We start from the raw sequence: 25,199 nt of genomic DNA, 5'->3' as shown, positions 1-25,199 counted from the left end.
CCCTTTTGCGGATTACCTAACAAGCTGGCCGTTTCCCAGGACCGTACCACTAGGACCTTCCGAGAGTGGTAGAACATCCGGGCTAACAAGCCTCGCTGCTACTGTTACGAAGGATTCGAATTGCAACATGCTTTCCAGAGACTTGCTTCTAATGGCCCATTCAGCTCGACCAGCGTTAAGTCAGGAGCTCCAGAAACGTCTTCTATATGCCCCCAATTCTGGATGCTGTTGATGCGGTACAGAAACAAGCTTGCCGCGAACAGACATACCTAAAAAATCCCTTCTCCTAACCCCAGACTCTGGCTGATGCTGGGTTACAAAGAAATTGAAAATATAATAACTTGAAATAGTCATGTATCAATGATGCATTGACGAGCAAGGATACAGGAGTCGTTGTTCGCAGCTGCCAGCGGACGACACTGGGTAGCGCATCCCCTGAGTTGGTTTGCCCCACTTAAAAGAGAGCCCACGTCTGATAAAGAATGAATACCCGTGGTTCATATTATCGAAAATGGAAGTACGATTTTTGCTAAGCCAAGTAGTGTAACCCAGGCAATGCATCTACTATTTCCGCGTCACTTGACTCGTCGAAATGTTTCGACAGCTCGTACCACCGCTGCGTGTATCGCTGATTTCACGGATTGTACAGTAACCGCATCGTGTTTTTGTGTTCCCTACTTAAGTGATTATTTCATACCACAACATAAACTAGCCTGTACAACTGCTGAAACCCGATTTTTTCGTGGCAGAGCGCGTTATGTGACACCAACTGCAACTCCTTCGATATGCGCATGCAGATGCGCAGCTCTGGGTTCTGTCTCCCTCTTCATCATCCTTCAGTTCGCCTGAATCTCGACGAGATGTTCTGCAGTTTTTGGGGCGCTCAGAAAGCCTCCCGAATATACCAAACCCGCATAATCAGCATGGTGGCTTGAGGCAAAAGCAGATCAAGAAAATCGGTCCGTGGATCGCGCATCTGTCCTGTGGAGGCCCCGGCTTGAGCATGCCCAGTGCCTGCGTCGAGCACATTTCCCAGCGACCCCCAAAACCGTCCAGTTCGTTCCCAGTCAAACGAAGGAGATCGAACTCTCAGCGGGTCCTGTGAAATAGCTTGGCAGGTTTCTAGTCTCTTCGTTCGCGAGCCATTCGTCTGCGTGTCTGTCGCCTGTGACTTCTGCGGCACAACCTACACGTGGATTTCTTGGAAAAAAGTCACTTGAGTTGGTGAGTGAAGACATTCTGTATCGAAACGACCACCACCCGAAGCGTACGATGTAAAGGCAGCCCGAAAATCGAGTGTGAAAACATTTTCTTCGTCCCCGCCTGCAACGCTGAGGTGCTCGGATACCTCGTTGCGGTTTGCGCGTTTACCGTTCGCCGTCACCAGCAACTAGTCTCACACTACGGCCGAAATATAACAGACGCCTTACCGACAATGAGGAAGAAAGGGGTAGACACGGCGATTGCTTCTGGTGAAACGAAACCGGAGTCTTGCTGGCAACTCTCCTCAGGAGCTTCTCAAAACACTTCGGGGTGTGAAGTACGAGCCGACTGGTGGAGGTCTGACATGTGGAAGCCGCCAGCAGCTAATGGTGGAGACTCGCAGGAGGAGCGCGCCCTCCGAAATGTTGACGCCTTGCTTCACGCGTTGGATGAGGATTATCTACGTACTTTTCGTTTGGGTGGAGTTATTCAAAGCGGTGGGGGGAAGGAGCAGTACACGGTATCTGCGAGTGAGACTTCGCCTGGAATCCTTGATGAGTCGCTTCCAGATGAAGACCTCAGAGACTTACTCCCGTCGTCCCGAGACACCGGAAAACTTTCTGGGCGACCCGTCTCAACACGCCGGGAAGTTTTGAGTGAGGAGTTTCAGGAGGAACTCGACTCCGTGCCTTGCCCGCCTGGTGAGGAGGATCCACGGGCGGATACACGCCCACGTGAACCAGTAGCCTTTTCAAACGGAGTATCTCCATCAGAAACCCCAGATGCCGGTAGCTTTGAAAATTGCCTCTGCATTCCGGATCCTCCTCGAGACTGGCTAAACACGCAAAACCCCCAAAACATCAGCGTGTCTGAGGTCGACGAAGTGGACAAGGACCGAAGGGATGACATTTTCGGTATATTGAGAGAAGAGGAGAGCGACAGAAAAAGCGATTTCGAGCGAACCTGGTACCAGGGCCTTCCGTCCTCACCCTCGGGTTCTGAATCCCCGTCGTCTTCCCGGTCGGAGTCTGAAGAAGACGCGGAGGAAGCGCGGGTGTTCTACCAGGTTTTGACTTCAGATGTACCTTCGCCGTGCGGTGACAGTAGCGGAAAGGCCGACATGTGCTGGGACCATCGGTTCGACTTGTCGGGCTCCGAAGATGAAGAGGGAAGAACAAGCGATTGCTCAGATGCGAAAGAAGATGTAGGAGCTGGCGTCTCCATAACTGCGGACACTCACCTTAGGGAAACTGTCACGGAAGGTTACCCCTCAGTTTCATCTTCCTCTCATGTCAACTCTAGCAATGAAAGATGTGCGCAAAACCTACCCGGTGGCTCCAGGTGTCAGCTGAAATCGGGGAAAAACAAAAAGAAAGGAAGTCAGGGTTTTTCTTCACCAGACAACCAAAAGAGCCACAGAGCGCCCGAGCATCAGCGAAATCCCATGGATTCCTCGCAGGAATCTTTCCGTCCCTCTTCAGATTCGCGATTGCCGAACCCAGGCAATGCGTTGGACCCTGGTTATGGGGGTGTGGAGCCTGTCGAAAACGTTGACAGTTCTGTGGCAGTCTGGAACGCAGGGAACTGCGTGGTCGTTCCAGCATCAGAGACCTCTGTGGGAGACGAAGCTTCCGCAGAACCGAGAGGAAACCAAGCCCCGAGTGAAGACGCGTCTGCTGCAACAGACGATAGTACGCGCCCTGCTGGTGCGGCGCCTTCTGGAAAGAAGGCTGCTGCGTGGACAATACGCATTCGGCCACGTTTCAGTGAACATCGAAACGGCACAACGAACGGAGCCAGAAATACGCTTTCAAAAAGAGAAGGGAAGTTGAAAGGAGCCGTGGTGTCAGGATGGAATGGACAGACAGCGGGGGATGTGTGCAAGGTGGACAGCTGTACCTCTCCAAGAGAATGCTCCCAAAACGGGATGCACACAGAAGAAACTCTAAGCAGAGAGGAAAACGACTTGGAAATCATCCGCACCACAATGGAACGCTTGAACCTATCTATGCCATTCTGGATGGCCGACCACGGCAGCGGTTCGCTGTCGCACACCTGAAACGCGACGAAATGCGTTGTCTGGATTCCAAAACTCGCGTGGTTTTCTTGGGAGGATCCCAGATTCATGACTAGTTGCCGCTTTCACACTCGTGCACTGCTCGCAGATATGAGCATTGACATTCGTATGCTGGATTGACTGTTTTGGGTGCCTGCAACTCGAGATGCGCCTGGACTTTGTTGACGAAACGCAAATGACAAAACACGCGACACTGCGTCTTGCTCAGGTCTAGAGACAAATGCGAGACGCAAAGAAACCCGTTTTGAGAGAGCGAACATTGTTCCCTGCAGCAAGCGATATTGCCTAGAATCCAGCGAAACATCAGAGAATCAGATCATCAATACAGTGGTTTCCATTCGTGTAATTTAGAAGAACGCACGGATGCAGCGCATGAACATTTCGCGAATGTGTCGCGGCGCGAAAACCAGGTTCTCAGAGCATGAGTTGCATGTAGAGCGGCATTGCATGTAACGGAGACATTCTGAAACATGAAGCATCAGTTCCAGAACACATACCGCTGACACACATCATGAAACTACCTGTGGAGTCAGACAGCGCTCTGTGGAACGTCTCAACTCCCGCCACTTCTGTGGTGGCTACAGATGTATGCGACATTAAGAGAGTGGCGAGCATGATGATAACATGTTTTCGCACCGACGTGTGGGCATAAGAGTTCACTCCATGTGATTCTTCTATACATGGATAGACCGTACAGACTAACATAAAGAATGAGACGATCAAAATGCATATCGTCGACGAAATTCTTGTATTCGGCTTGCATCAGTCTCGTGTTGTGTTGAACTAGACCAGAGGTTGCACAGCTGCTTTCCCCAGCATGCAGAGATACAAGAGATGTATGTTTAGGATCCCATTCTGTGTTTCGACTAGAGTGTTTTTCCAACGTAGAGCGATTCCGATGTGGTGACCGAATCCCTGGATATCGCTTGTAATGCAGATTAGTTTCGTGAGGTTCTCGTTTCCTTGTCCATAATCCCTATCACTAATTCGACTTCAGTGGTGCAGTTCATTTATCCAAGAGATGCAGCGGTTGTTGTTAGTAGAAAGAAAACTAAACGACGGTGTGCCTTGCCGAAACGGGGAAAAACTTTCAAGCTATGAAACCATTTCTATCTGGCGGCTTGTGAACTGTAGTGAGCGACCGCTTTTCCACCTCGTCACACAAAGGTGGTGCGTGGCTTTCCGGCAAAAAGTTCCCCCGCGCAAAAGACGTTCGCTTCAGTGAACGCCATGTTTCCATCGATGGCCGACAGTTCATTTCGTATTGGCCAGTGTGTAAATACCAGTTAGGAAAATTCAGAAACGGGGACAGAAGGGAAACGAGCGATGTTCCTTTACTATGCCAGAGAATAACGGGAAAGAGCAACGCCTTCCAAGAGAAGAGATCCTTCCCACTCCACCTTTCTCCTCCAGCCTTACAACAGAGATTCTTTTTCCCTGTGAAAAAATCATTCTGACACCGTGCCACAACTTCGCGCGTTAGCCATCACAGATCACCGTCGTCTCCAATGTTCATGTTGCTCGAGGTAGAGCCCGACACAGCCCATTTCTCTGCACTCTTTCCATCGCTGTTCGGCGCTCCGTCGTCGTCTCCTTCATGTGTCAGGCGCGCACCAGGTTCCACCGTCACTCCCTTCAGGACTCCGTTTTCGAGGGTCAGCCCTTCCATCAGCTGGGCCAGCTCCTCGCTGTCATCCTCCTCCTCAGAGTAGGTTTCGTACTCGCCGCTATCGTCGGGTTCCATCTCGTCGCCTGCACGTGCTTTGCCCGCCTCCTTGTGCGTCGCTTCGGTCGGGTGTGCCCCGGCCTTTGCACCCTTTCCTGTTTTCCCGTCCCTCTTCTTCCCGTCTTTCTGCGCCTTCTTCTTGTCCCGACTCGCCTGCGACGTGTACCGCGGATCCTTCCACAAGTTCACCTGGGCTCGCATCTCGGAGTCTTCTTCCAGTTCCTCCTTGAACTCTTCCAGCTCGGCCTCCATGCCGCCGTCGTCGCCCCGTTGGCCGCCGCGCCTCTTCCCACTTTGGCCGCTCTCTGTGTCGCGTTCCTTCCGCAGCGTTTGCAAAACCCACGGCCGGATGCGTCCCGCCTTCGCGCCTCGCGCAGCTCCGTCTGCCGGGCCTTCACTTAGCATCTGTTGTGCCGGAACCTTCTTCACGATCACCACCTCCCAGCGTACGCATGCGGCAAGGCCCTGTTCCTGGTTTTCCTCGTGCTTCAAGAGCGAGGCGGGATTCGAAAAGTCGTCGTCGCTTTCCATGTTGCCCGCGTCCTCTCGGCTCTCTTTCCCGCCTCTCCGCCGCCCTTTTTTGCCCGCCGTCGCAGACGCCCGACACCCGCCCGCGTCCCGCTCCAGTTCGTTGTCCGCCGCCCCCGGCAAATTGATGCTTCGGAGGTCGTACCCTTTCACCCAGTCCCCTGCACTGAGGAACCGGCCCAAGTGGGTGTAAGTGACAACTCGGCGGTCAGAGACGCCGACGTCGGAGGCCCGCGCCAACTCCACTTCATACACCAGAGGAGTCGAAGGCGTCGAACCCGCCAAGCGCGTCGAAGCCTTTCCACTGGTTGTAGGCACTGTTCGGCCGCCTTCGGGGCGACTAGAGTGCCACATGGTCTCGCCGCCATGGCTCGTGGGGCTGCTGTTTCTTCGTTTCTTCTTTCTCTTTCCATGTGCTCTCTGCCCTGTGACAGCCTCTTGGTCCGCCTGACCAAACCCCCCTCGCGCGCGGCCTGTGGTTTGAAGCCCGGCAAACATTTCGGCGTCTTCGTCACCCTCAGGCTCTGACCGCGTCGCCCGGCCCTTCCCCTTTCGGGGCACATCCCGCCGAGAACCTGACTCCGTCTGAGAGTACCCGGGACGATCTACGGGGTTCACGTCGAGGACGAGGAACGAAGACAAGTGCTTTCGGGTGCAGAGCGGCTGAAACGGAGACTTCCAGTACTTTTCTGGACTGACGTTCAGGACTTTACCCGAAAACGGATCTGTCAACTGGATTCCCGCGCCAGCCACGCGCGTGCAAAGCGAAAGGTTCGTGAATCCCCCCAGCTGCGCTTGCGCCTGCTTCCGGTGGATGTAGACGAGGTCGTCCTTGCACACAGGAGCGAGGGTAACGCTGATGGTGTACTTGTGGTAGTAAATGTTGCTGCTCGCATCGTGGCTGATCAGTTGCTTAGCTTGTCGAGACACAGATGGGAAGCGCGACTGGCAGAAATCCGCAAAGTGGAGCGCCGCTTGCCTGCTCGGAAAGTGGAAGTCCAAACCGTCCGACTTCTCAACGACGTTCAGCAAGCGCGCCGCCAGCCGGTGCTTCAACACCAGCTGCTCGAGGAAAAGGAAAGTTCTCTTGTGCTCCGCATGCTGCCGAACTTGCACCATCGCCGTCCAGCCCGCGTGAGGCGTGTAGGACTGAAGCGAGGAAAACAGACATTGCACGCGACAAATACGTGTCTATTGAGAGACGCATCCAAAGAACAAAGTAAACGAGGTGGAACGCGCAGACCATGGAAAACACACTCGGAGATCTGAAGATACAGAATTAACACACACATTGACCCGCCGCGCAACTGGAACCTGCGGCCCTCAGCTTATTGACAGTGGCCTCAGTCAGGAAAGCGACAGTAAACACAGACGATGTGGACACACAACACATTTTAGGACAGTGTTTCACTCAAGTGGCTACTTACCTTTTTGCACTCATCGCACTGCGTATTCTGGATGACGCCTTCAATGATGAGGGACTGCTGAAGACCAGCACGACCGTCTAGCACATCGCTCTGGACTGTGAGCTTCATCTTCACACGTCTGCTGTGCGGCTCCGTCCACAGCCACTGACAGTCCACAATTTTCTCGACTTTCTTCAGGCCGCGAACCTTCTTGAGACAAACGGCCATCAGTTCCCTGAAGCATAGACACACGTAGAATGTAGACGGCATCACAGAACACTGACGACGCAGCGGTGCATGGCATGTAGGGCCAATAGGAGATGCGCTGATAAGGCAGGCCACCACAAATGTGCTGCAAACAGTCGTTGTTCTTCGTTGGATGCTCTGCGAATGAGGCGCATGCCGAGGAAAACTGACAGCTTTCCCTGGCAGTCTACGCGCCATTCGAAAACATATTGTACCTGTGGCCGCCGCCAAAATGCGGCCACTTATAAGCTATACAGAGGGACCTGCCAGTTGAAGTAAGCTACTGGGATTCTCTGAAGAGTTGGTGAAGAGCGATGCTTGTTAACGAGAGCCTTTCATTCCTCGAAGAAGAAACTTCTAGATGTAACCACATGGCTTCTGACAACTATCACCCCTGCTCTGCTCCAGACCTCCGTAAGGCACAGGCGCTGCAGAGCTGAATAACGGGACAGCGTTCAAATCGACAGGGCCAAGCGAGGCGCGCTTCACAAAGAAGATGATCTTTTTTTACGACTGTGAATCGCACAAAGAAGCATGCTATGACTCCTCACTCGCACACCCAACCTTGGCATCGAGCGCGTGCTCAGCATTGGCTACGTTTCCCCAGAGTTCTCACCTGGATTCGAGCTCACACGCAAGCCATTTGTTCTGAATGTGCATATACCGGCCACATGTTCTACAGCACGGCAGAACGATCGACCGAGAAATGCCCTCAGTGATGTCCACCTGTTGCGCCAGACACGACAGACAGATACTCCGGGGGGAAGGCGGGATGCTGCAACCGCAGATGCAGCAGAGAACTGCGGCGTATGTACACTCGGGTGTTGGGCAACTGCCGGGAGCGACAGAGCTCCCTGCGCCATGGTTCTCTGAAGCGACTTGCATGGCTTCGGATAGAACAGGCGATATAAGCTCCTGAAAGATGAAAAAATCCAGCTTCGCCCGCAGAAGACGCCTTGAGCCGCCTCGAAAAGCACACCGTCCCTCACAAGATCACGTCGGGGCTGCCTGGTAAACTCAACCCACGCCAGAGAGCACAACGCCTGAAATGGCAGCAAACCCGGAAATCTCGCTGCTACCTTCGGCGCGTTCCGGCCTCGACACTTTCAAGAACTCTCAAAGCCCCTCCTTTGTGGTTTTAACTCCGAGGAAAACAACGGAATCGGTCAAATACAACTACTTCGCGGCCGCGGCGCACAGCTGGAGACGTGGGCTGGTTTTCCCACGCTCGCGGTCGCCCGCAAGACATGCAGGGCCCGAAGACTGGGTAAAAACTACGAAAACAGAAGCTTGTCCCGGCAAGAATGAGAAATACAAGCGATAAGAAACACAAAGTATGCAGGCTTGTGCTCGAAGCTTGGTAAGCGATACGCGCCGACACTCTCTCCTGCTGGAAACTGCATTGATTTTTCGCAGCAGCGCATGCACGCACGGCGGGAGACGGCAGACAAGAGCTAGCACAGAGAATCGCACTTCCCGTTCGTGTGACCCTCTCTCATATCGAGATGCTCACTGACATCACAATGCGTCAAAACGAATGTGCTGCACAAGCGGGTTCGTGCATTAGTTAGTAACAGAAAACGTGTTCAATCGACTGCTTGTTTTCGCTATTCGCTCTACCAAGGAGGGCTTGTGAGTGTGGTGATAATAGACCACGCGTTTTCAGGTTTTCAGGAAACTGGACTGTCCTGGCCCTCGAAGACGGATTAGAACGGAAGTCCATATCATCTGCCTCACCGAATCCATAGCATTCACGTCCAGAGTGTTTTGGCAGACATGGAGTTCGCGACACACTCGTCGATTTAGTGAACTCAAGCGCGGTGGCTGAACGGGGAACATGTGAACTGACGAGAATCCCTTCTCTTCTGACCAGGCTATTGAGCGAGGAAGCTCGAAAGACCCGAGCCACAACCAAATACTCTTTCAGCCAGCCATTCAGGCCTTCCTCTCAATGACGTACTGTTGACTGTCCTGTTAGGCCATCACTGTTCAACGACGCTGTGGTGAGTGCTGTTTTTTGCCTTCTGGACGATGCACCAGCGCCCTTGCCACCCGCTGCCCGTGTGTTTCTAACCCAGTAGTCAAAATGTATCTATGTTGACGATGCTGGTATGCCTCTCTGAACTGAAATCTTGTGCCTTGTTCTGATTTGTATAGGGTATTCCTGTGAGTATTTGCATGGTGCTACCCACCATCAATCAGAATCCCTCACGAACTGACCAAGAACGATATTGTAATTTCATTCAGTTCTTTATGTCTGCAACTTCTGTTGCGAGACATCCTTCGCCCACTTTTTCATTGTTTACTGTCAATCCCGCACGGAAGTGTACAGCCAGTGAGACCTGGGACTGGCAACAGGCCTGGTTACAAGCATTTGCCACAAAGTGAAGGGGATGCAACATAGCTTTTCCCACTTGTGACAATATCCCTCAGGAGCGCTCATCTTTCTGACAATCCTCTAGTGGCGAGGACTACAGGAACTTGCTTTCGTTCTGCGAATACGTACGGCTATACGCTTGTACTGAACTTTAGCACTGTTTGTATGTACAGATGTAAATATTTCCCCCTTTCGATGCATTCACATTTGCCGTTATGTGCAACATAAGCTTCGCCATGGAAACCTCAGATAGGCTTTCACTGTTATCCACTGGTGCGATCGTCTCAAAATGATTGTTGCCCCCCGGTTTCCTGTGTGTTTTGCGTTCAGAGATGTAAACGTCTGGTGCCGTATGGGCGGCGGCGAGGTTTCCACAAATGTATTTGTTTCGCTCGGAATCTTTGGACTGTGAAATTGGAATGAACGAGACAAGGGAAGAGAGTGCGAGGGTGGTATCGGACTCTCCAGTAGGATACTCAGGTAGGTCAGGCCCCGAGACAGTACTGGAACAATGCACAGGAGAAGCAGGCCTGACACTCGTGGAAGTCCTCCGAGCGATCAAGCAGGCAAAAGGTGAGTCTTGGGTACGCTATAAGGCTAATCGTCAAGAAAACGAGGAGCACATGGCGTTCATGTGAGACTAAGGCGCAGCAGGGTCTGGTGTGATGATTTTCTCAATGTCTTAGTTCACCGACACTGTCAGAGCGAGATTTTGATCCGCTTATGATTTTTGGCGATGGGTTTAGGCAGCCTGTGCAAATTACGGCTTCTTGCATCTTCGCTTCGGGAGACAACTACAAAGAGGAGTCCGACAAGGCAGATGAAGGCAGAGGTCCTTGGGCACAAGGCGTATTTTTTACCTCTTGCACCCGCTCCCATAAAGACACATACACCAAGACCAGCGAGTCCTCCAATAAGGCGCTCAGTGGCTTCACGTTTTAGAGTTATTTAGCTAGTACTCAATGGAGGGTACATTGCCGTATAGTGTATCTGTGAGATTGTCGACACTCGCGTCCCCGTGGTTTGGTCCCGCCACTGTGCCCCGCGAGCTTCCGCAATTCCAGTATTTTCCTGTCTGTGTCAATGCATGCGTTTCTACAGTCGCAGGAGCCGACCTTGGGGTTTTCTTTCACTTACTCGATTCGCTCCTTCCACCCGCGCTTCTTCAGGAAGCAGTTGATTGCATGGAGAGAGGAGCAGTGACAGCTTACTGCTGCTCGGATTCGACGGCCGCTTTCCATGTCGTGCGTCCTGGTCAGGAAGATTTGTCAGTGTTTGCCGCGAAAGGAGGAAGGACTCTCACAGGTGACAGCGAACCATCCTCAGCAATTGGGAACCGAGACAACGCCGGCGCGTGTCGCTCTCGCGGCTACCTAGTTCTGCCTCGGCATTGCTCATGTACGTCACCTACGATGAGAGAAGGGGATTAACTGTGGAGCCGTTTTCGTGGATGACAAAAGGAGATGGGCGGGGAAAATCTAGAACGCAATGCTAGTAAACGCATGCGTTGCTTTTTGGGTCTGAGGCCTGTGCAGACAACTCCTAAAAAACGCCTAGAACATAATCGATGTGGAACGACTCTAATGCCGTGGGATATTGAAATCCAACACCTTTAGTTGACTTAAGCAGGTGTACGACAATCGTAAAAGAACATGGTTGCCGGTACCTCATAACTGGAGCCGTCACTGACGTGCGCGAAATGACTCGGTTGCGTCTTTGGTTTCAGGCAAGGCTTTCCAGTGCAATGTTTTGGCACAAGAATCGGATTTGACGGTGAGTCGCTTTGGACACACAATCGGACAATTTCACGTAGTAATTGCTCAGGCGCGACACCAACCATATGAACGGGGACAGATGCGCCTGAACAGCTTCATTGTTTCTCAGGGTTGTCCAAGATTCGCGAATCGGGGGTTCGCGGGCACACGCTTTCCTGAAGGCGTGAATCTGATTCCTGAAATGCTTCTCGTCTTCGACTTTGTTGCAAGTGAAGCGAGCTAGTCAGCGTCGTTCGCCCACGTAACTCGCACGGATTAAATACATATTTAGTGAGGTTATTCAGAGGAAATCAGACCATCGAACGCCCTGATCCTAGGGAGGAAGAACCACACGTTCAAACAGACTCAGACCGTGACCGCGTGCCATCTGGCGCTAACTCGCCTAATGAATGCTCGCCAAAGGAAACTCTGGTGATAACGTGGTCACGTGGAGAACGACCGGTAGTCGTAGCAAGAACTATGCCGTTGTAGTCAGACAGACTGCATAGTATACGTGTCGGACAGCGCGCTGGAACCGCTTGTTCTGTTCTCTGGTGCGGTTTGTTGCAGTGCGTTCATGAAATTGCAGTGCAGTTGGCAGAGGCCATGGACTGCGTTGGTCGTCGTGTGGTCTTGGAACCAGAAGAATTCTCTCAGCGCCTTCTTGACGCAAGTGCAGAGACAGTGCAACTCCAACGTCTTCATAGGCAGCCACAGCCGAGTGACAGTGTTTAGCTCTGGAGTTGAGATGGTGGAGGTTTTTCGATCGTGAATGGATTAGGGATTTGGCGCTGAAAGCACAGATATTTCTTGAGAGGTGGTTTTCCTGCGTTTACGTCAACTGCGTTATACGAAGCCACGGCAAAAAATCCACAAAAGTTTGTGCTGGCACTGTCACTGCGCATGACGGACGTAAACGCTTTACCAGCTCTGGCTCGTTTCTCTGCTCTCGTAGCCTGCTTTTTTTCGCTAAAACTAAAAACTAAAGTGATTCTGACCCTTATACGTATTACCAAGAAGACAACGAAACCGTTGAAGTCACGTGAATGAGAGGTGGAGAACTGCAACAAAATGAAGCATGAATCGAGAACAGGCTTGTCGCAGAATGTTCTCGAGTTTGTGTTGATGCTGCGTGCGGCCTTTTTCGCATCAACACCGAGGCGTCTCAGCCAAACATTGCTTGCGATGGTCGCGCACACTTGACCGAAGTGAAACCGATGACGCAGACCGTTTTGAAGAAACCTTGTTCGAACATCTGCAGGACCGAAGGCCGTTGTTCCAGCGGAACAAAGAAAGGGGTGAACAAGAATTTGTAGTGCTCTCGTGTAGTTTACAGCTATCTTGCATCCTGTAGAGAAACACACTCACTACATTTTGGAATTCGAACTATAGACGGGACACCCGTTTCTGGTACCTGTATTCTTGACCAGCCCGAACGATTGGACAGCTCGGACCGCATTGCTAGACATGCAGGCACACACCATGCTCGTTTCCAGAGTGTTATAAACATTTTCATTTGCTATGAAGGTGAAATTGTAGGCCCAGACAAGCAAACGGTAGCGAAACTGTTAGCCGAAGCCGAGACAACCAGGTATAGCAATTTTCCGTCTCCTGAAGCAACTCTGAGGTTGGACTAAGTGCTCGGAGGCGCTTGTCGCAAATCTGCTGCTTAAAGAACGTTGATGAAAACAAGTGATGGGAAAATTTCTCGTTCTGCTTCTACGAATAGAAGTCTGGAGCCATTGGACCAATGGCGGAGGGGCGTATAGACCTACAAAACACACGGTAGGATGCTACAGGAGTTGCGGGTTCTCGTTTGAGGTCTACGGCCGCGGATTTATTAGTCGTTTTGCCCGCATTTTTCTCAAAAAATGCATGAAACCGGACTTCCGGCTATCTCGTGAATTTGACTTCCGCTGAATGTCTCAGTGTTTCCAGGCTGCGCAACACAGCGGCGCACGCTGCTCCACAGAGGAAGACACGAGAAGCCGATATTGAAGATTTTATCCCCTCTTCCTCGTTGCGCGAGATACTCCATTAACTCCCTCGTTCCCTACCCTTTACCAGAATTCGATTCTTCAAATCAGAACAGCGAATCTTGTGGTCGCTTGTCTCCATACGCCATCGTAAAGCAGCAGGTTTCCGGCAAGTGCTTCCGCACACTTGGTCCACTCCCGGAAACGCGTCTTGTCGGAACGGAGGGTCCCTTCGTTCTTTTCTCTCATCAACTTCATATTTGCTTGAATTTCTTCAGTTCCACTCTCACAAGAACGTATATTGGGAGGTTAAAGTTTGTTTGCGGCATTTTTGGGGTGACGCATCTCGCCAGTTCTCCAACAACTTTACGCGGCGCTCTGGACCTGTGACGTTTGCAGCATCTCAACAGTATGAGATACTAAACACTTTGTTGAGGCAGAGCCTTTTCTTTCTGGCACCTCGCAAGCTTCTTACATTTATCCGTTTTCTGTGAATCATGAGGGCGGAACTCGCCGCGTCAGCCCCACCTTAGCTTTAAGACACAACCACTACGCACACATGATCCACGTTATATAACAAGATGCGGTAGGTTCACGATGACACTGTGCCGTCGCTTTTCCTGGAGTATCCTCTACGTCTTCCTCACCGCCCATTTTTTCCTTTTTGTTCCTTCCGCATTTCTGGCTGAAGGTGTGCGCAAGCCTAGCTGCTGGAGTCGTCAGGCTTCCCCGGGGGGTTATCTCTCGCTCGCAGCGATCGATGGGGCTGGTGACTTTGCATTTTCTCGGGCTCGTTTTGCGTCAACACGGTCAGAGACCCGCAGAAAGCCCCGATGGAAGTTGGCAAACAAGACGAATCCTTACGATACAGCAAGACACAAATGGCATACATGGACAAGTCCGTCTGGAGCCTACGCGGAGTCTGGATCGGGGGTGTCTCGCCTAGCGGAAGGTTGCGCCGGGTCTGCTTCTCTGTGTTCCTTCGTTTTATGCGAAGAAAACATCGAGAAATCTGCCCAGGAGAGGGACGGTTTGTCTTGTGAATCGCTGAAGTCTTCCAAGGAACGGCAAAAAGTCTCCCGATACTGGCAGCAACCACGGGCGCAGGGTCCGAAGTGTAGGCCACCCGGAAACAGAACCCGAGGGAACATTTGCCATGGCTGGGTCGCCCGAATTCGCGGTGAGGCTGGCCTCGATTATTCCCTTTGTTTCAACTCGATACTGCCGACTTCGTCCTTTCTTTTTCTGCCCGCTCCCGTCTTCTCGAAAACCAGAGGACACCATCAGCGTCAACCACAGGCGTCTCGCACTGTCCGTGTCAACAGCGTTCAGCCTATTGTTACAGAGGAAGGGAAAGCGTGTGACTCATCTTTGCTTCCAGTCCAAAGTAAAAACTGCGACAAACGTGCCTCTTCATTGACTCAGGTTTCACTTGGTTCTACTGCCTCCTGGACCATTCCCAGCACTGACACCGCCGGTGCATTCCCTCCCTCTCGGATCCCCGTGGTCGCCTATCAGACTTGTTTAGAGAAACGAATCGCGAGGGGAAAGTATCCTCTGAATGGGGTCCGCCGCGAAATCTGTCGGCCTGCAACGCTCCTGCGTTCCAGCTCGCCATGCGCGCGTGACAGGCCGGAGCAACAAAAGTGGAAGGAACGTTCGGCCACTGGACTGCCGCGTGCGTTCCCGCACCACATCTGGGAGAGGTGTCTGTACACCTGGTGGGAAGCGACGCTCGGTGTCTTCGACGCCGACAAGGCGGCCGCCTCTGTGCTGGCCGACAGAACCGTTCCGTCTCGTCCACTTTTGGCGGGCCGTCGCGACGAGAAAGCAAATGCGCCTCTTTCAGCGCGTCGCGAAAATGCCTCCGTCTGGACTTCGGCCAAACTCGAAGACCCGGGGAGATGCACGCTTCCGCCGACCGCGAATCGGGTAGACCATTGTGACTGCGAGATGCTTCGCAGGCGTCATCCCGGCAACTGGAACGCGTCAGTCGACTCCGAAACGCCGCGTGGGCCTTTGCCTTCAGGCAGCGACCTGAAGGACGCAGAGAGGAGCAGAGGCCGCGAACAGATGAGACAGAGCGCGGAAGAATGGAGCGTGTCATCGAGACGGGAGGCGGACGAACCAAGTGGCTGCTCTGGAGTCTGGACATCACAACAATCAGGAAACGACGAAGATGGAGAACCTCCTACGCGCTTCCGCTTGCTCATGCCGCCTCCCAACCTCACAGGTCCTCTGCACCTCGGTCACGCGGCGAGCCTCGCCCTCCAGGAGCTTCTTGTGAGGCACAAGCGCATGCTGCTTCTCCCCGGCGGTTCCAGAGGAGCTGGAGATATCCTCGACAGAGCAAACGCTTGTGGAGGCGAAGCGGAAGAAGCTCAGGATCGGGGGGAAAATAGCGACAGCAGAGAGCAAGAGGCGAGGTCTGTTACAGAGGCGACAGAAAAGAGGCAGGCCGGCAATCTGGAAACAGACGAAAGCAAGTTTCCGTCCCCCCACAAGACCCAAATCGGCACTTGTTTCGAACAGACGAAAGCCGAACCTTTCCGACCGGCTGGGCCCGGGAGCAAGGATTGCGATGGAGAGAGAGGGAAACAAATCGAGAACGACGCAGACCTACGCGGCAAAAACAGAAGATGCAGGACAGGCAACGGTCTCTTGACAGCTTGCCGTACCGAGTGGATCCCCGGCACGGACCACGCAGGGCTTGCCATGACATGGCTCCTGCGGCGTCACGAGGTCCGCATCCGCGAGCGAAGAAAACAAAGCAAAGACGAACTTGGGCGGGCAGACGGGGAGAGAAAACAGCACGAATCTGCCCTGCTCAGCCGCTGGGTGTCGATATGCCGATACGTGATTGAGCGCCAGCAGCGAAGGCTGGGGTGTTCGTGCGACTGGTCACGGAGAGTATATACACTCGATGGGCCCTACTGCGACCTCGTGACTCGCGCCTTTGTCCAACTGTTCCGACAAAAGTATATCCGAAAAGGGACCTACTTGACTTTGTGGGACTGCGGCGCTCAGACAGCGCTGGCCGACTTCGAGGTTTTCTTCCCTTCTCTGGACGACCTTCGCCAAGCAGAGAAGAACGTCCTAGAGGGCATGCAGGCGCGGGGCAGCACCGTTTCTCGCGAGCAAACGCCGCATGCAGTGTTGAATGAAGACGGTGTCAGAGGGGTGGAGGCGAAGGAGCGAAGTTTGGAAGCCGCGCCGGGAGCTACAGACAGCTGCCGGGACATCTCGGGAGGCCTGAGAGAGGCGCGCCTCGTTGACACTCCCGGGCGCGAGACGCAGGAGGAGACAGGTGACCAGGCGACGCCCGACGGGGAGGGTAGAAGATTCTATTTTCTCTCCTGCCGGATTTTGCCAGTCTCGTCGAAAAACAGGTCATCGTCCAGCCCTCAGGAAACGGTGGTGGAGTTCGCGCCTTCGAAAGGACAGGCGCAGGAAGCGCTTCCAGAGAACACGGAGGGTGAACGAAACGAAGTCGATGGGGACGGACGAAGAGAACAAGACGGGGAGACGGCGAGAAGCGATATCCGCGTCGCGATCTGTCTCGAGGATCCGCGACAGCTCACGCAGATCGCCGCCATCTGCGTCAAACCCCAGACGTTTCGTCGGATCTGCTCTCCAAGTGAGAAATCGAGTGCGTCGCAGGTTTCTGCCACATCGTTCCATTCGTCTACCTTTCCACTCGCTTGTTTCTCTTCCTGGGAAGTTGAACTCCCAGGGGTGAAGCGATCGGTGCCGCTCCTCGTCCACGACGGCGAGCATCTTCATCCTCTTGCCTGCGCAGCCGGAACCCGGCTTCGCCAACTTCGAGGTCTCCATTCTTCTTCTCCTTCTGCCGCTTCTCCCTCTTCTCGCTCTTCAGCTGTGTCTCCGAATCGCCCTGGAAATCGAGTCGACAGTGAATGCCGTCTCTCCTCCTCAGAAGGCCCTGCTCGCGCTCTCGACTCGCTGGAGCAAGAGCCGCGAGCAGCCGCGAGAGCCGAGCTGCTTCAAGCGGCGAAGGGACCAGGGACCGGCAGCAAAGGAACGCCGCGAGACAGCGAAAGAGAGGCGGCCCTGCAGACGAATTTTGTGGGGTTGGCGGTCTTTTCTGAAACGGAGACATGCACGCCTTCTCTACCCTTGAGTCGCGGGCCAAAAGGGACACAATTGCAAGTGTCTCCAGTGGGGGTATCGGGAGAGGACGCGGAGGATCCTCTAGGCGCCCCCGCCCCGGAGTCCCCCGCCTTCTCGACTGCACGCGCCTCGTCGTCAGCGCCTCGACAGCCTACAGGAGTTTTTGCTCAAGAGAGAAAGTCGTTGTGGGAGGCGATTGCGCGGGAGGGGAGTTCTCTCGGGGTTTGGGAAGAGCACACAGGAGCAAACGAGGGCGCGGCCGCGAGCAACTCCGCCGCTTTGCCTGGCCAGTGGCCAAGGTGGATCTCGACTCGAACAGGCGCCGAGGTGCAGCTGCGCCTTTCCTCCCAGTGGCTTCTGGACCTCCCGGCTCTGGCTCGAGAAGCCCAGAAGGTGACGAAGAAGCCGCAAAGGACCTTCAGTCTCCAAGGTATCTCCGGCAGAGAGCACAGCAGAGAGGCCGGGATTGCCACGACGGAAACAATACGCGGGGGCCAGGCGGCGAGTCCGTCCCAGAGGAGGCCCAGCACCTTCGCTTCCGGGAGAATTCCTCCTCCGGTTTTCGAACAGGAGACGCGTGACTCCTGCGACTCTCCTTTGAAAAACGACTCCCCTGAAAGTTCGGACAGAGGCGCGGGAGACGCCTTTAAGGGCAGCCAGTTCCGCGCTTCAGAGGCTTCACTGGAGAAAGCCTGTTGGCCGCGATGCTTCCCAGGCGAAAGAGGCAACCGCCCGACAGGACGGACGAACGAAGAAGAAGAGAGAGTCGCAAAAGAACGAGAAGGGGAGAACTCGGCAGGTCTTCAACTTCTGCCTGGACGTTTCGAGCGACAGTGGAATCGGATGGCGAGAGGAGACGGTGGCCTGCGACCTTGGTGTCTGTCTAGACAGCTCACGTGGGGTGTTCCGCTTCCTGTCTGGCGCGTGAGGTTCTCGGGCCGAGCTCGACAGAAAGAGGGAGAAAAGGGAGACGAGGAGGATGCTTGTGAATGGGATGAAGTTGCAGCGTCTGAAGAAGAAATGTGGATCTCGGTCGAGGCGAATCTCACTTCGCGTCTCCAAGACTTCGGTTTCGACCGCCCGAAGGAACGCGCGACAGCGATTCTGCGACGGGCGCGCATGCAAGGCACCTCGGAAGCAGAGAAAGAACGAAACGTTCGAGATGGCAACTCGCAGAACGAGGTACGCCGAGAGACAGAGAGACTCTCCGAGCCGGAGCTTCAGCTGACAGTCACGAAATCCAGAGACGTCTTGGACACCTGGTTCTCCAGTGCTCTTTGGCCTCTCGCATGCAGCCAGGTGGCTGAAGAAGACCCTCGAAGAGAAGCAAAGAACGCACACACAGACGCAGGGCCTTCATCCTCTCCCTGTTTTCTGCCGCCGGCCTCGTCCCCTACTTCGCTTCCCGCCTCTTCTTCTTCCTCTTCTTCCTCTCCTTCTTCCTCTCCTTCTTCCTCTTCGTCGTCTTCTTCTTCCTCTCCTTCCTCTTCTTCTCTCTCCGCTTCTGGAATCTCTCCTTGTTGGCGTCTCCCGCAGACGGAGCTTGTCACGGGAGAAGACATTTTGTTTTTCTGGGTTGTTCGCCAGTTCGTGCTTTGCGCCGCATTGACGCAGCAGGCGCCTTTCTCTCGCGTCACGCTTCATGGCTTGCTGGTGGACAGAGAAGGCAAGAAGTTGAGCAAAACGAAGGGGAACGTCGAGCGCGGGTACCTAGATCGGCTTATAGACGAAGCAGGCGCAGACGCGTTGCGGTGAGACCTGAATCCCGGAAAGGGAGAAAAGAGAATCTGCATGAGGCCCCGGCAGCCGCGCCGCTTGCCAACGGGACCCCTGTGGTCGCTCTGTTGATCTGCAGAGAGGTCACCGGAGAAAAAAGGAGGGGAACGCGGAGTGAAGGAGCAGAGGAATCTCGAGCACGAGAAGCAGAGAGTGTTGGACTGCTTAATAAGACAGGAGAAAGGTTCGGACGTCAGTCTCCCATGAGGTTCTTGTTCCTCCACGTCTGCTAGGTTCTCCTGTGTCTTCTGGAAAGAGCAGAGGCGGGGGCGCTGAAGCTGCAAAACGGTGCATGTACAAAGGGCTTGTGCTTGCATGCACAGGTGTGCTGGTTCTCTCTTTTCTCTCGGTCTGCAGGTGGACATTCTTGAGCGGCATGTCTCCCGGCGCCTCCGTCGCTTTCGATGAGGGCGCGCTGGCGTCTTCTCGTCGTTTTCTCCATAAACTGTGGCATGCCGGCAGGTACGAAAACCAACGTGGATCTGCCTCGCTTAGAGAGGCAAAGCCGCGTCACTGCGTCTGCGTTGTACAAGCTCCTCGACACAAGACGCTCATCTCCTCGCCCCCACAGCCGAGCGTCTGTGCTTCTCTCAGTCTCGATCTCCGTCGATGCGTCTCGCTCTTCTTGAGACGAGTGTGTGGAACTCTGTTTGTCTGACTCTCTGTGCACCTGGACTTCACGCGCGCGGCTCTCTGTGTTGGTTTTTTCATACGGCAGGCGTTTATCCTCCTCCTGACGCTTTTGAAAGATGCGTTTCTACACAACACAGTGTGAGAGGTTTGCCCGTGGCGTGAGTTGACGATCTTCCGAGGCGCCGGCGAAGAGACCTTGCTGCCAGATGAGTCTCTGCGAGTCCAGCACCCCAAAAGAAGATACTTTTATCCCTCCCTGCAGCTTTTTCCTCGATGGGTTCTGCCTTCCCCCTGCAGCGGTGCCTCGTCTGATAGATCTTTTGTGCAGTGGCTGCCACGAGACTTTGTCTCCGATCTCTCGCAGATTCATCGAACGGTTCGCCTCGCAGTTTCCGCCGCCTGCGCCTTCGCTTCGAGCCGAGAGAGAGGAGACAACAGACACCAGCGAGAAGGAGAGAGAGGAGAAAGAGTTTGAATCTTCGAGTCCGACGAGCATGAAGAACAACGGGGAAGAGTTCCCCTGTCCACAAGGAGTCTCCAGGAAGAGTGTGTTGAAGCGCCGCTGCGAAGTCGAGATAGACAGATTATCTGGAGGCGCGAGCGCCAGCGGAGACGAATACAGAAGAAACGAACTGTCGCCACTTGTTGCACGCTATTACTGGAGGTGAGAGAGAGACGAGAGCTACATCGCGTGAGAGGCGCGTATGTCTGCTGCTCGCCTCGTGACTCTTCGCTTCGAGGGCCTCTTCACGCGTTTTTCAAACCTCAGCTGTGCAGGTAGCATGCAGTACCAATCAGATAACAACTGAAGCTAGACTCCCTGTTACACATTATAAAATGGGATTCCTACGTTTATATAAACTACCTCCTCGTCGGCACCTCGGGGTCTGGAAGCGGTCTCTGCGTCGTCCCTGACCGCGGCTGTGTGTCGACGCCCTTCGAGTGAGGAGGAGAGCTCAGACAGCGGCCGCGTTTCTGAGGACGCAGGCTCCGCGATTTTTGACAACGCAGACTCACTCCACAGAGCTCCGCCTTCGTTCTGCCTTCTGTGCGCAGCCGCTCCCTCCAAGTGGCGAAGGAGGTCACGGAGCTTCTGAAGAAGATGGAGGCCGGCGCGGCGGCTCACGCCCTGCAGAACTTTTTCTGGTGTGACGCGGCTGCCTGGCTCCTCCCTGCCGCCGCAGCCGTTCGCGCGGAGGCCGCGAGCGCCGGTCTCTCTGGCACCGGGAAGGAAGGCGAGAGAGAACACAGAAAGGGAGAAGATGCAGGCGGGAGGCGACCACGAGAAGGGGAGCGCGCAGAAGCAGGGTCGAGAGAAGACGGAGATGGCGAAGAAAAAGAAAACGAAGAAGGAGAAAACGAGGAAGGAGAATGGGAAGAAGAAACAAAGGGAGAAGGAGCAGAAGAAAACGAAGAAGGAAAGAAAGGTGACAAACAAGAGGCTGTTGTGGGAGGAGCTGAGGAGGTGGGCGCGAGTGGGCATTCGACAAGAAGGAAGTCGTTTTTTTTGGAAGGCCGAAGAACCCACTGGACAGAGTTGGAGAGAAAGTGTAGACCTGCAGCTGAGGACCAACTGGGATTGTGGAGCGACTTGCTGCTCTCCGTCTTTGACGTGACTCTACGCCTGCTTCACCCTTTCGTTCCATTCATCACTGAGGCACTCTTCCAGTCTGTGATAGTCCCGTTTAGACTCCCCAAAGACGACAGAACCTCAAATGCCTCTGCTTCTTCCTCCTCTGCTTCTTCTTCCTCCTCTACGCCTTCGTGTTCCTCGGCTTCTTTCGCGTCTTTTCCAGACGCATTTGCCTCTTCTTCTCGCGCTTTGATGGCGTCTCGGTGGCCGCTGCATGCGTCGGGTGAGTTTTTTCTTCGATGGCCCTAGGCACCAGGCCCTGGTGGTTTCGAGCCTTTAGAATCTTGTCTTTTCTAGAGAGCAACTCTAGCGTGCGTTTTAGGAAAACACAATGTGAAAAGGTTTCCCAGCAATCTCAATAGTTTGTGAAGCCCAACGTTTCAACTGTGTTGTCGTTTGCTATGGCTTCGCTGATTTCGCGCTTCGAGCCGACCCTTCGCTTTTTCGAAACCGGAGCTGCTTCGCCTACATGTATATGTTTGGCATTGGGATTTCACCTCTAGGTGCTTCCTCTGTGTCTTGTTAGTCTTCTGTCGTCTTCGCTCGCGTTTCATTTCTCCCGGAGCGATCGCTTCTCCCCTCTGGCATGTTCAGCTCCTCTTGCTTCGCCGTTGGATCCCCTTTCACCGCGATACCGCTTTGCCGTTTTTCTCCCCACAGAAACGCCTGACTTGGACACAGAGGCCCTGCGACTCTTCCCCGTCTTGCAGGGAGCCGTCCGGCGCCTGCGTCGAGCTCTTAAGGAGGCGCCGGCGATCCTGCCGAAGACGCGGAGACAGGAAGGCGGCACGGAGACAGAGAGATTCGGAGCGAAGGCGGAAGCGCGCGAGAAGGGAGGGAACGAAGCAGGACCCGGAGTGGTGGAGAGTGACAGGCGCATGCAGGCAGCGGCAGACACGGCCTGTGGAGACGAAGAAATCGACGAAGCAGAGAGGGAAGGGAAGGGGGAGGGAACGCGCGGCACTGAGGGCTACTTGGGCAGAGACAGCGAGGCAGGACAGAGAACAGGAAGAAGAGGACATGCAGCGACAGCACGAGTGCCCGCAGGAGCGCCAGCGAAGGGAGATGAGGGAGAAGAAGAGAGGAGGAAAGACGAAGTCGAGGAGGAAGAAAGGAGAGCAGATGCTGCCGACAGGAAAGCGAGGCCAACCGACAAGTCCATGCATGTTGAGATACGGGTGAAAAACGGAACACTCTTCACCCTTTTGAAGGTAAAACGAGGAAGAAATGTCTGAGCTTTGTGTGCCAGTGGAACCTCTTTTTTGTAGAGGTTTTTCGCTCTTTCCGGTGCACTGGAGGGATAGAGGATGGGAGACTTGTAACGGGCCTTTTCAACTTGTTTCATCTAAGCTGGGGAATTGTGCCTTCACCGTTGCGTGTCTTTTCGCGGTCGTTAGCTGCCTCCACGAGTCGTCCAGAGCTCGTTTCTTTATTTACAGCAAGTGGAGCGGAGGTTCGAGCTGAGAAGTCATTTGCAGCTCTCCAATTTACTCGGTTGAATCCTCGCTTTCATTCGTGTCTCTTAATGAACTGGGTTGTGTACACTTCCCTCCTGGAAAGCGAGTGCTGCGGTCTCTGCAAGCGCGAACGCTGCTGTCTCCGTCGTTCTTTCCTCCTCCCTCGCCTTTGGGTTGCCTGTCGCTGTGCATCTGTGAAACCTCGCTGCTTCCTGCATCTTTGCGTCTCTTCGCTTCTCCCTGCGTGTGGTTGTTTCGTTTCGTTCAGCGCGAGCGTTTCTTCGTCGCGGCTTGGGCAGGTCTCGACCCTGTTGCGTTGTCTGTCGTTTACGAACCTCGCTCGAGTGGAAGCCGCGCGACAAGTCGAAGGAGAAGCGAAGAACTCGCAGAGACTGGGAGAAGCGAGAAGAACACCGAGACGACGGAAGAACTCGAGAAATCGGACGAGGCGGACGAGCTCGAGGCAAGCGTCCGAGAGATGGAGATTGTGATATCGCATGCTTCGCCGTCGGCGTCTGATTCTCATCTGTCATCACCTGCCTCCGAAACGCTTCGCGGGGAATCCGGAGCGAGTCGAGACGTGGACGCGCGGAAAGTGCAAGCAGGAGCTAAGGTGGAGAAAGTTGGGGGGAGAGAAGAGAAGGATGGAGTGCCTTCAGATGAATTTCCAGATGCAGATGCTCGACAGGAAGCCCAGCAAGGAGGGGAAGGAGATATGGCAGGGAGCAGAAGAGCCGCACATCACGGAGGGAAGAGACAGAGGTTGCGGAGACAAATCGAGGAGTTGGAGGCGCGTCTCGCCGTTCCAGAGTAAGCGAGGGAACTCACTGTTGAGATGCTTCAGCGGCTGAGAGAGAGAGGGAACTCTCGTTCGCAAAAGCGCAGAAGCACAAAGCGGGGGACAAGAGAACCCAGCGCGTTGTGAGTGACCCGGTGCGACAGAGACAGAAGCCGACACTGAGGAAGGAGAAAGAGTACACGGACGATGGAGCGGCAGGCAGAGAGCAGAGAAAAAGAGGGGGAAGAAAGACGATTTTTCTGGAGAAAGAGAAAGAGATGCCGAGAGAGACAGAGCCAGAACGCCTAAGAGAGAAGGGTGAGAGCGACAGAAGAGCTTCGGCTGGGAGACAAGCGACTGGGTGATTTGCCCTGTTTCGGCGCCACACAGCACCAAGAGTGATGTTGAACTCTCTCGCGTATCCCATAGAAGTTTAAAAGACTGGATTTTTGGACAAGGCGCAACCCGTCTGGAACCCATTACTCTCTGCGTTGTTTGCCTCTTCCAGGTTTTCTGTGAGGGCTCCGCGAGAAGTTCAAAGGAAACTGCTTGCGCGGCTGGAACGAACGAGACACGAACTCGCCGAGATAGAAAAGTGATGAAGCAGAAGGCGTCACGGACGAAAGCGCGAAAGGCGAGACTGCGAGAAGGAGGAAAAGAAAGCGAGAAGACTTAGAAAAAACGAAGAAAGAAGAGAGAAGAAACAAAGGGCATGAACGAGAGGAGGCGAGAAGGACAAGAGGGAGATGAGGAATCTGGCTTTCGGCAAGAGAACAACAGAGGACGCGTTTTTTGGGGTTAACGAAGAAAATCCAAATTCAGAAGAAGAAACGAATGTCTCGAGTGCGTCGTTCTCTGACTGGCCTTTGGACTGCACCTGCATCATCAGGCTTTGCCAAGAGTTGCTGTGTTTTCCTTCTCATCTGGGAACAGGTCTGCAAGTTTCTCTTTTGAATTTGATTCACTACAGGGGGGTGCCTGAGAATTCGAACAGGATCCCCGAGAAAAAAAATGCGAGAATGTTGATACGCGGAAACCTTTCCTCTGCTTCCTGCGGTGACCGATCGGGGCTTCCAATGTGAGAATGCGACCAGAACGCCGACTTTGTATCAACATGCTTCTTCCTTCCAAGCAGGTGCTTGCCGACCCGCTTGTCCATGCTCTGTCCTTCTGCCAACAGTTGTCTCTCGCCTTGACTTCTGTTCCTTCTCATTTGTCTTTCCATTTTGTTTTGAACGAGGGGCGTTTGCGCCTCGTCTGTCTCGCGCATTCCCCTCTAGCCTGCTAAAGCGCGGCAGACTGGACCTTACCTGAAGAAATATGTAAAAGCAACTACGCCTGTCGCTAGATCGATACACACCGAGTTACGCATGCACTCGATGCAAGGATATCCACACTCACACAAGTGCATGGACATTCTCGTGTGCGTCTAGAGACACACAAAACATCCAGATGTATATATATATATATATATATATAATATACAGATATATGTAGT

General features: G+C 53.9%; 4 protein-coding genes across 4 annotated transcripts; 3 read left to right on the top strand and 1 right to left on the bottom strand.

Moving 5' to 3' along the window:
* The first annotated feature begins 704 nt into the window (after positions 1 to 704).
* TGME49_216470 (hypothetical protein) lies at positions 705 to 3,432 on the top strand. Its single transcript, XM_002370916.2, has 2 exons — positions 705 to 2,909; positions 3,369 to 3,432. Exons 1-2 carry the CDS (start codon positions 1,436 to 1,438, stop codon positions 3,398 to 3,400), a joined length of 1,506 nt encoding a protein of 501 aa, XP_002370957.1. The 5' UTR covers positions 705 to 1,435; the 3' UTR covers positions 3,401 to 3,432.
* Positions 3,433 to 4,488: 1,056 nt separating this feature from the next.
* Positions 4,489 to 8,486, bottom strand: TGME49_216480 (NMD3 family protein). The gene is made up of 3 exons (XM_018779733.1): positions 7,803 to 8,486; positions 6,962 to 7,175; positions 4,489 to 6,683 (listed from the first exon to the last, which is right to left on the bottom strand). The coding sequence occupies exons 1-3, from the start codon at positions 8,069 to 8,071 to the stop codon at positions 4,767 to 4,769; spliced, it is 2,400 nt and encodes a 799-aa protein (XP_018635247.1). The 5' UTR covers positions 8,072 to 8,486; the 3' UTR covers positions 4,489 to 4,766.
* A 185-nt stretch (positions 8,487 to 8,671) lies between these two features.
* TGME49_216490 (hypothetical protein) lies at positions 8,672 to 12,567 on the top strand. The gene is made up of 5 exons (XM_018779734.1): positions 8,672 to 9,189; positions 9,894 to 10,136; positions 10,665 to 10,961; positions 11,290 to 11,336; positions 11,888 to 12,567. The coding sequence occupies exons 2-5, from the start codon at positions 9,941 to 9,943 to the stop codon at positions 12,050 to 12,052; spliced, it is 705 nt and encodes a 234-aa protein (XP_018635248.1). The 5' UTR covers positions 8,672 to 9,189; positions 9,894 to 9,940; the 3' UTR covers positions 12,053 to 12,567.
* Positions 12,568 to 13,578: 1,011 nt separating this feature from the next.
* Positions 13,579 to 25,123, top strand: TGME49_216500 (tRNA synthetase, putative). Its single transcript, XM_018779735.1, has 7 exons — positions 13,579 to 19,175; positions 19,558 to 19,662; positions 20,198 to 20,497; positions 20,890 to 21,689; positions 22,127 to 22,677; positions 23,192 to 23,733; positions 24,210 to 25,123. Exons 1-7 carry the CDS (start codon positions 13,891 to 13,893, stop codon positions 24,298 to 24,300), a joined length of 7,674 nt encoding a protein of 2,557 aa, XP_018635249.1. The 5' UTR covers positions 13,579 to 13,890; the 3' UTR covers positions 24,301 to 25,123.
* Positions 25,124 to 25,199: the final 76 nt, after the last annotated feature.

Source organism: Toxoplasma gondii, chromosome XI (assembly GCF_000006565.2).
Source record: "Toxoplasma gondii ME49 chromosome XI, whole genome shotgun sequence".
Lineage (NCBI taxonomy): Eukaryota > Apicomplexa > Conoidasida > Eucoccidiorida > Sarcocystidae > Toxoplasma > Toxoplasma gondii.
The sequence above is the reverse complement of the archived record's forward strand: the minus strand, read 5'-3'. Positions and strand labels throughout refer to the sequence as shown.

Coding starts and splice junctions, on each gene's coding strand:
- TGME49_216470 (XM_002370916.2), top strand. CDS start 1,436: ATGAGGAAGAAAGGGGTAGACACGGCGATTGCTTCTGGTGAAACGAAA. Junction 2,910..3,368: donor CGATAGTACGCGCCCTGCTG/GTGCGGCGCCTT, acceptor CACTGCTCGCAG/ATATGAGCATTGACATTCGT.
- TGME49_216480 (XM_018779733.1), bottom strand. CDS start 8,071: ATGCAAGTCGCTTCAGAGAACCATGGCGCAGGGAGCTCTGTCGCTCCC. Junction 7,176..7,802: donor GCGTGTGAGCTCGAATCCAG/GTGAGAACTCTG, acceptor TCTATGCTTCAG/GGAACTGATGGCCGTTTGTC. Junction 6,684..6,961: donor AGTGCGATGAGTGCAAAAAG/GTAAGTAGCCAC, acceptor TCCTCGCTTCAG/TCCTACACGCCTCACGCGGG.
- TGME49_216490 (XM_018779734.1), top strand. CDS start 9,941: ATGTATTTGTTTCGCTCGGAATCTTTGGACTGTGAAATTGGAATGAAC. Junction 10,137..10,664: donor AGCGATCAAGCAGGCAAAAG/GTGAGTCTTGGG, acceptor GCGTTTCTACAG/TCGCAGGAGCCGACCTTGGG. Junction 10,962..11,289: donor TCTGCCTCGGCATTGCTCAT/GTACGTCACCTA, acceptor CTTTGGTTTCAG/GCAAGGCTTTCCAGTGCAAT.
- TGME49_216500 (XM_018779735.1), top strand. CDS start 13,891: ATGACACTGTGCCGTCGCTTTTCCTGGAGTATCCTCTACGTCTTCCTC. Junction 21,690..22,126: donor GTGGCCGCTGCATGCGTCGG/GTGAGTTTTTTC, acceptor TTCTCCCCACAG/AAACGCCTGACTTGGACACA. Junction 22,678..23,191: donor CACTCTTCACCCTTTTGAAG/GTAAAACGAGGA, acceptor CGTTTCGTTCAG/CGCGAGCGTTTCTTCGTCGC.